The sequence below is a fragment of the Ambystoma mexicanum genome, chromosome 6p, assembly GCF_040938575.1.
Source record: "Ambystoma mexicanum isolate Mex_15411 chromosome 6p, UKY_AmexF1_1, whole genome shotgun sequence".
NCBI lineage: Eukaryota > Metazoa > Chordata > Amphibia > Caudata > Ambystomatidae > Ambystoma > Ambystoma mexicanum.
The window spans coordinates 254,093,815-254,103,348 of NC_090935.1; the positions used below are offsets into that span (position 1 = coordinate 254,093,815).

The following is a 9,534-nucleotide window of genomic DNA, read 5'->3' on the forward strand; positions in this document are numbered from 1 at the left end:
TGCATGTGTGTACTGCTATGTATTCTTTTATTCATGAGCATGTGAATCCATGCCAGACCCCATGCTGGAGAAGGAACAAGTTACTTACCTGTAACTGTTGTTCTCTAGCATGGGTCTGGCATGGATTCACATGCGAACCCTCCCGCCTACCCCTCTGCGGCTCTCACTTGGTCATACTGCCACTTCACGTGCTACCAAATCTGAAGATGGCTGCCAGAGGCGGGGCTTAGGGAGATGGCAGTCATTGGCTGTGGTCAGTATGACGCAGAGATCAGTGATTGGTTACTACTACGAAAGACAGATCAGAAACGAAACTGATACTGATTTTTCTTTACCGAGGATTCCCAGCGTGACGACGGGGAATATTCATGAGCATGTGAATCCATGCCAGACCCATGCTGGAGAACAACAGTTACAGGTAAGTAACTTGTTCCTTACTCGTCCGTAGGTGGCCAGCTAAGCCACTACTTTCATCATTGTGAAGAAGTCCCAAAAGGCCAATGGGTCTTGGATGTAATAAGACTGGGTTACTCTTCATGACAATATCTCTATGTACTAGTGAAACAGCAATATTAGTCAAAAATAAGGTGATGTTTTCTCATGTTACTTGCCTGATGCAATACCTGCAGATATTAGTCAATTATACTTTTTTCAGGAAATTGGTTAGAAAATGTGACAGAGGTCTGTGAGTTTAACGTTTGTAATGATGTTCACCATTTAACAGTCCAACCTTTTCTAACCAATTGCCTGAAAAAGGTGTAATTTACTAAATTATGCAGGTATTGCGGCAGACAAGTACACATCTTTGCTGCTATGCCGGAAACATTTCATGCACATTTAACAATTCTTGCAATAGGCTATCAACAGATTTATTTTCTTGATGGGATGTAATACAACAATGTACTGAAATACCAGATGCGATTGTAAAAAGGATCCAGGCATTCATCAGATCTCAGTCGTAGTGCAGTGGATAAATATTTGAACAGCAAATGTTGCCTAAAAAGCCTTTCCGTCAACCATTTTCTTTCAACTATATTCACTAATATCATAGAAACAGTTTGAGATGAAATAAGTGAAACTAAGCAAATGAAATGCAAAATAATTTGCAAACAATTAAACGCACAAAAAATGAGCACAGCAAAAAGTAATAACTTATGTAAATAGTTGATATAGTTTAAACAGCTTATAAATAAGTTGACTTCCCCTGTAGGGTACATTACTGAATTGTCAGAAGGAACAAGATTCTCACCGTAGTGACTCTAGTGCAGTAGTTTACAGTACGCCTCGCTATTGATTAGCTACAACGCTCATCCTTTTACTATTTCAAGGTAGTTAAAGCAAAGGGTAAAGTTGGTGTAAATAACAGTTTCAACTCACCATTTAGTGAAAACCCAAAATAATAATATTCACTCCAAAAGATTGGAAATACAGCAGTGCAACCTATTGTTATAGTATATTTGGAAACTTGATTGGCCTCCATTCGTAATGAATGCCTTCAGAGCTCTGTATCAAGGATCTACACGTCTGGTTGTCGTAAGCCAAATAAATGCCATGTTTAATATTTTGTGTGGATATAAAAAAATTAAAGAATGTAGTGAATCTAAAGGTGTGTTATTTACATAGTATGTGGTTAACCTGAAAAATTGAGTAGTTGAATGCTCTCTAGGATCGGACTTTGACGTCCTTAATATAGAGTATGCCAATTATATTTCCTAATGGGGCAGAGCAAGTAAACACTTAAACAATGCTTGAAAATAATCACAGTGGCTGTGGCAATTGTGCTGCCCACGTTTACATGTTCACACTATCAAATTGGTTGAATGGTATGTGCATAACATTTGGATTTATGTCTGGGCTAGCCTAAAAGTGTATCTGCTTGAAGCTTGCATTAGTTGAATAGTAATATTTGCTATAAAAAGCAATTGCCTAAAGCGAATGCTTTGCCTCTTCTCCCTAGGTCAGTATTTCATCGTGGATCAAGATATTAAAGAGTTTACCAATTTGAAGATTGACAAGCGTTTTCATGGAATGTTGAACATTTTACGTCACTGCCAACGTTTGAGAGAAGTCCGTGGGAAAGGACTTGTCCGTTACACAATTTTCTGAGGCATATTTGTGCTGATAAACAATTCTACTTTTGCTCATTTGACCTACCGATTTTATGCAGACTGTTTTCCTAGTATATTACCATGTTTCCAATGCCTTTCTTTTCAATATAAGGGCCAGGCCAAAATGTCCTGTTTTCTATTGCATTTACTCTTACTCTGTTAGACTAAAGAACATCCAAACTCATTTTTAAGGACGTCTTAATTGTCTCCTACATTCCTATCCCCTTACTGCAGGGAAATGACACTCAAATGGGACATCAGCAGAATTTTAATAGCAAGTACGATGGGTGGTCTGCTACTCGTGCACTGCCAACCTGGCTTGGTTCCTACCCTGCACATAGTCTCAGAATGGCTGCCAGTCATTTTTCCTCTGTGCAGATGGAGCAGAAGTTGATCTATTTTTTTTTTCTTTCTAGCTGTGCACTCGATTCTCTCACTAATCCTACTGTGACAAGTGCAGTTGGAGGTTCTGTCGACCATCCTATCGGGGCACTAACAATCATCTGGGATCCATCTCCAAATGGATGTTATCTGTGAGGCTATGAATATCTTGGAGACTGCCAAGATTATTCCTTCAACTAAGGGGAAAAAAAACTAGAAGCAAAGTTCTGTCTGCTTGTGGATGAAAAGATTTGTCTGTGGTGCTCAACCCCCTCCACACTTCCCCCATTGCCCTATCAGCAGTGGTGGTGGTGGTGGAGGCTGTGGCAGTGGCTCTCTCCTAGGGAAAGCAGTCCTCCCCAAAGATTTCTACCTCCTGTACGAAGGAAAAAGCACTTCACTTAGTAGAGAAAAGGGCTATTTCTAGTGTAGCCCTTTGCCCTGAGCATTCAACTTCACATTTCATTTTAGCTGCCTATAACCTGAGTCTCTAGCAGGATTTTGGGAAATTTGTGTCTGATCTAATGAATGACAAGATGGACTGCTTCCTATCAGGTATTGACGGTGCAAAGTCTATTGTTGTAGACATGCAAAAGTCTGAATGGCTCACGTAGACAGGACAGCTAGATGAATGCATGTGGTCTTGCACTTCCGCAGAAGGGCATGGTTTAAGAACGCAAACGTTGCTCTCAGAAAACTACAAAGTAATCGCTCAGGAAGCCACACCAAACAACTATAAACTATTGCAATCTAACAGAGCAACTATAAGAGGAGGAATCTCTCTAGCACACACATCACATCAGCTCCTCATCACACACCATAAAAGACTGAATCACTACTAGTCAACTTCAATTCAACTTACTCTTCCTTGTGATCTACAGACTGCATGCTTGTAACCCTAACTTTGCTACAAAACTCACTGATGCCATAGCTAATCTTTCCCCAAATCATGAGAACATAATCGCTCTGGGAGATGTCAACATCTGGTTTGAAAGAGAAATGAAACTGCAGCAAACTTCTTCAGTGCCCGACTGGAAATTCTTAATTGCAAGCAAATAGTGAATGGACCAACTCACAGAGTAGGACACACGATAGATGCAATTTTCTGCAGGCATGAACTTTCCACCAACGCCCTACCGTTACGTATCATATTGAGTGACCGTGGTGCACACGAGTACAAAACACCCGGTGAGAAACAAAACAAACTGGAAAAGACTTGACCTTGAAACTTTAACCCACCTATTAAAAACTACCAAACCAGACATCTCCGACCTAAATGAAATGATACCACACACATCAAGCGATCCTTCACACCTGGATCATAGATGCATTAGACAAACTAACTCCCTTAAAACTCTTCAAACCCACAATGCAAAAATGGTTCAAAGACGAACTGAGGGAAAATGCAAAAGAGATGAAGTACTGCAACCAGATGGGCGAAATCAACTGCCAACGACAAATTCGGCTATACAATTCAACAGTCCTGAAAGCCAAGAAAACATAGTATACTGCGAGAATCCAGCTGGCAGCAAATCTAAAAAATAAAGTGTGGAATCATCAAGGAAATAATAAAATAAGTAATGCAACTACAGCATCATACCCTCGCAAACCCTATTCAACATCATCCCAGCCCAATTAACAGCAAAAAATACAAGCAATACAACAGGCCATCAAAGCATCCCGTAGGACCAGAAACCATAACCTCCCACCCCAACAATAAACAAAAAATATCACCTGCGGTGTACCACAAGGACCAACCTTCTTCCCACTCTTCAATATTTAAATGAATCCTCTAACAAGTTTATTCGAGATGACAATGACCCTGACCACACCCTCAATAAATGCCTCACCGAATTAAAGACCTTTATGGCAAATTACAACCTCAAACCCAACCAAAACAGAATTAACGATCTCTCCATGGGAAGACAGTCCAACACAGACATCCCTCACCTGGCCCCCGAGCATGCGAACCCAATCGGAAATGCAACAGTGATAACAAATCTGGGAATCCTCATGGACCATGGCCTCACCTTGGAACCACAAGTCCATGTACCTCCCTGAGAGGATCAGATTTCGAAACAGAAACGCAGGCAACCATATTGGACAAACCGATTGGGGTGGCCACACTATTTGGCAAACAGTCACAAAGCACTATAGAGAGCTAAAAACAAATATCATGTCATCCTTAAAACTCTGGGACAGATGTTGGGCAAATCTTTCCAGCCAAGAGGTACACCTGCTAACTGCTATTCTTTTCTCGGCAACACATACTCCCAAACAACCCAGTTCATGCAAACTCTGGGCACAAGTTGGTATTCAATCACGTAACAGCATCACCCATATGTGTCCCCCTCTAGGTAGCAGTGTAGAGTGAAACCCATGGGAAGAGGATAAACCTCTGGAGGAGCGTCCTCCTCTAAGCAACGACTCAGTGATTCAAGTCCCCTCCCATATCACTCCTGTAGGACGGTGAATAACATCATTCATGCAGGATGGAACAACATCGGACCAGTGGATGCTAGACAGTCGTAGGAGGATACTGCATTAAGTTGCTAGAAACACCACGCAACCTCCCACCACGCAAAATATGTTTACTGTGCAATTATCTGGAGCTCTTACAAAAAGGCATTGTGATGCTACTACAGAAGAGCACCATTGAACAAGTTCCTCCATACCAGGTAAACCGGAGCATTAACTCCCTTTAATTGTATGTGCCCAAAAAAGATAAAACAAATAGGCCAGTACTGGGTCCCAGACCAACAAATAAATATGTAAAACTCCAAAAAGTACTGAATGACCCACCTCAGAAGGTCCTTCCTCTCCTTACAACGGTAGTATTCATGATCACTCTAGACGTGAAATGTACATACTTTGTATTTCTGTGTACCCTGCGCACAGAAAATATCTAAGATTCAAGATTAGGAAACGTCATTACCATTTCAAGGATTAACAAATTTGCTTGCGTTTGTTGGGGCATATATATGCAGGAAAATCATTCTCGTCTACCCTTACCTGGATGAGTGGCTCATACGTGGGGGGAGTTGGGGGCTGGCGGTAGGGGGGATCGCAGGCAAACTGCGTGTCCACCACTCAAAACACAGTAGACCTTCAGGTAGGATTTCAGCAAAAACGAGATAAGATGAAGTCTTACACCATCACAGAAATACAGTTCATAGGAGTTGGTATAGAGACACAACAAGCAATTGCTTATACATCCCCAAAAAGAGTTCACAGATTCTTACCCATAACCTGTTTGCAAACATGCACCCAAATAACAGTAAGACCAGTAATTAAATGACGAGACATGATGGTGTCATGCATCTACATAGTATTACATGTGTGACTAAACATGAGGCAAATTCACAGTGGCTATCATGACCATCTTCCCAAATGTCGGGTGAATGGGATGATCTAGTGGTATAGTGTCAAAAGATGTGGTAAGTGCTCTGCATTGGTGGACACAGGAAAACCTCTTAAAGGCTGGCACTTCAGACTCCCAACAGTAGAGGCTAAAGTCACAATGGACAACTGACTTCTAGGTTGAGGGGCCAAGAGCTCTCCTCACAAGGAACATGGACACAAAAAGAATCAACATAGCACATAAAACCTGTTAGAGCTACAGGCAATGAAGATGGCACTGCTATCATTGCAAACAAAACTATACAACAAAAGCGTATTGATCAATAAAGAAAATACCACGGCTAAAGCATACATAAACCAGGAGGGGCACACTCCAAAACATTGTCAATTTTAGTACAGGATATAGTGCATCAAGAAATGAATTTTCATTCAAACACAACACATCCCTGGCGATAGCGATCACTTAGATGACAGTAGGGGTTTCCAGCAAAACCATGAATCAGAAATGAACACAAATACACTCAAACAGATGTTCAGGATGTGGGGGACAGCAAACATTGGATCTGTTTGCAAAACGCAAAATGTCAAAACATGTAATCGATGTACGCACAAAGAGGGTCACTAGTGAACGCTCTATGGGTGAGTTGGCCAGGGATATTTGCGTACTCTTCTCCCCCACGCCCGACGCCTCTACTCCCCAATGTAGTGCACAAGTTACTACACAAGAGACTAACTATAGTTGTAATTGAGCCAGCTTGGACAACACAAACGTGGCATTTTCATATTCTAAGTGGAGGTGGTTGGAGCCAGCTTGAGCGTGCTGAGAGCCAAATGTCTTGCTTGTCATTCTTTTATCTGCCACAGTTGTGCTCCCGTAGAAGTGATTCTGTCAAATGTGCAATCAACAAAAAGCCCCACTTAGATGGAATATATTTAATTTCAGTATTTGCTCCAAAGATATTGCAAATATTGATCATTTATAATATGCTCACCACAGGCAGAAGTATCCCATAACTTGCTCATTGATCTGTCACTCAGGACCCATGTTTAACTCCTAAAGGAGAAGTGAAATAGATAATATCCTATACTGATTGGTGGCCAAGAGGGTTTGCCTGGGGTGTTTTCCTCTACTGTATGAGGAGAACAATTTCTTTTGCTTTGCCCTTGCCTATGTGCAGTGCCCATGAGTTCTCCACTTGCTACCCAGTTGGTGAATAAAGTGGTGAGAGGTCACATTGGGTTAGGGCAAAGGGAATGCTTTTCTAGGTTTAGGATTTCGACCTGCCACAAAGACCTTTAATTTGTGTCCTCAATTTACCACATCCAGGAACATGTGCATACTGACTGTTGCCACTACTTGTTTGTGCTGAAAGAATGAAGATGGCTCACCTAGGGTTTACTTGATCCATGTCTGTGTGAAATGGTGACTACAAGTAGCCAACATTTTCGTGCAGCTTTGTTGTCGTGTGTGTAAGTCTTGAAAGTAGAGTTGCAAAACACAGGGGATTGATTAGGTTGACATTTGCATTCTGGTACATGTGGAGTTCCATTCAGAATGGTGGGGGAAAAACTGTACTCTTTTTGCTTAAAGGTTTTTAGATATATTTGTCAGATTTATATTGTGATGTGTGTATTTTAAGTCATCTCTATGAAACAGACCATGTTTTAGCCCCTGCAAAAACGTATATCGGGTACTGATTAGAAGATACATGGTCATGTGTCTAAAGTGCAGGCTGGGATCACATTTTCTTTTGCAAGAAGTTTCTGACCCAGGACAACCTATTTAATTTCACTGTGCCATATCTTCCAAAATGTGAGTGCTAGTTATAGGTTTCCTGGGTTATAGGTCAAATGATTGAAAACAAACGATCGACAGACAAATTGATCGAAACCAAATGGTCGAAAGTCAAATGGTCGACAGCCCATATACATAATGTAAACAGGTCATTAGATCGAAACACAAAAATCGAAAGACAAATGATCGACAAACACATAAATAACATACACGGGTCATTTGTTCAACAGAGAATGGAAGCGCATTGAAATGACCATGAAAATAAAAGAGTCACAGGAGATGACATTAAATAAAGAGTAAAGCACCTTGCATTAGACCAATGATCACAGCTGACGGTTAAAAACAAACTGTCAGTGTGTCAGGAAAGTGACAGAGAGAGCAGCTGATCAAAACACGCGAGTGAATTGTGTATACGTGACTGAAAAAGCGGTGAGTTAAACACACTAAATAAGCGAATTAAAGAGTGGTTCACACAGTTTTATTTTAGAAATGGGAGGGTTCCCCCTCCGACCCCCCAATCTTTTTTTTTATCTTTTTGGTTCAAACAGTTTTATATTAGAAATGGGGTGGGTCCCCCCGGTGGGTCCCCCCCCTCCCAACCCTCCAATCTTTTTTTAAAATCTTTTTATAGAAATGCGAACCCTCTCAAAAATAAAATTACAATTTGATCGTTTTTTACCATTTAGCTATTCCATATTATAATTTTAGGGGAAAACAAACTTTAACTGCACACTCGTTTACCAAAAATAATAACAGTGTGGGTGGATTAATTGTAAAAATGTGCTATTATAGATTCGGATCGATAAAAAAAAATGGAATTCATAAAAACGCAAAGGGGCGCAGCGCAATTAACATATGAAGGATATATATACAACAAGGAATGCAGACGACAAGAAAAGAGCTATTGGAAGTGTAAGGAGTACAAAAAAAATACATGCATAGGCAGAGCAATAACAGAAGGAGAAAACATACGTTTAACTTGCGAGCATAACCATATGCCGGACACTACGACAGTTTTGGTAAAGAAAGCGCTTAACGAATTGAAAGAAAATGTAGAAATGAATAAAAATGAAGCATCAACTTCGCTAGTAGCCAAAGCATATGAGAGGTTACCGCTGCATATAACAGCGCAAATGCCAAATATGAAAACAGTAAAACGGAATGTAAATAGACAAAAACAATGAAACGGAAACTTACCCATGGCACCACAAAGTTATTTAAACATGATTATACCGGAAGTCTTACAAAAAACAGAAAAGGGAGAGCAGTTTCTATGGAAATCATTAGAAATAAAGAATGAGAAAATGATAATTTTTACAACTTTTCAAAATATAACACACTTGGGAAATTCAAACACTTGGCATGGAGACACTACGTTTAAAACCTGTCCAACACCATTTCTTCAGTTTTATAGCATTCATGGAACAATAAATGAAAGTTATACCTCTGATTTTTGTTTTAATGCCAGGAAAAACGGAAGAACTGTACAGCTGTATATACAAATTAATTATCGAATCATTGCCGGAAAAAAAACCAGAAACAATAATCATGGATTATGAACAGGGAAAAATGAAAGCATTTTCAAAAATGTATCCAGAAACTCATATTCAAGGTTGCATTTTTCATTTTAGTCAATCATTGTGGAGACGAATTCAAAAATTAGGATTACGGACATTATAAATAGAGGACACCGAATTTCAGCACCAGATCAAGAGATTATATGCTTTAGCATTTGTGAAAGAGGACATGGTTGCTAAATATTATGACACTTTGATTGCATCTGATTACTACACTAATCAAGAAGAACAATTAAGTAATTTACTGGACTATATGGAAAACACGTGGATTGGGCAACTTACTAGACATGGGACCAGACGAAAGGGAAAATAT

The 9,534-nt window shown here is 40.1% G+C and overlaps 1 protein-coding gene across 4 annotated transcripts in view; it reads left to right on the forward strand.

The window, feature by feature from the left end:
• Positions 1 to 2,292, forward strand: part of SKA1 (spindle and kinetochore associated complex subunit 1) — a 369,748-nt gene extending 367,456 nt beyond the window's left edge. For all 4 annotated transcript variants that reach the window (XM_069626972.1, XM_069626971.1, XM_069626974.1 and 1 more), the window contains one exon: positions 1,958 to 2,292. In XM_069626972.1, coding sequence (XP_069483073.1) covers positions 1,958 to 2,106 — 149 coding nt within the window. In that variant the 3' untranslated portion in view covers positions 2,107 to 2,292. The remainder of the gene's footprint in view (positions 1 to 1,957) is intronic.
• The last annotated feature ends 7,242 nt before the right edge of the window (positions 2,293 to 9,534 follow it).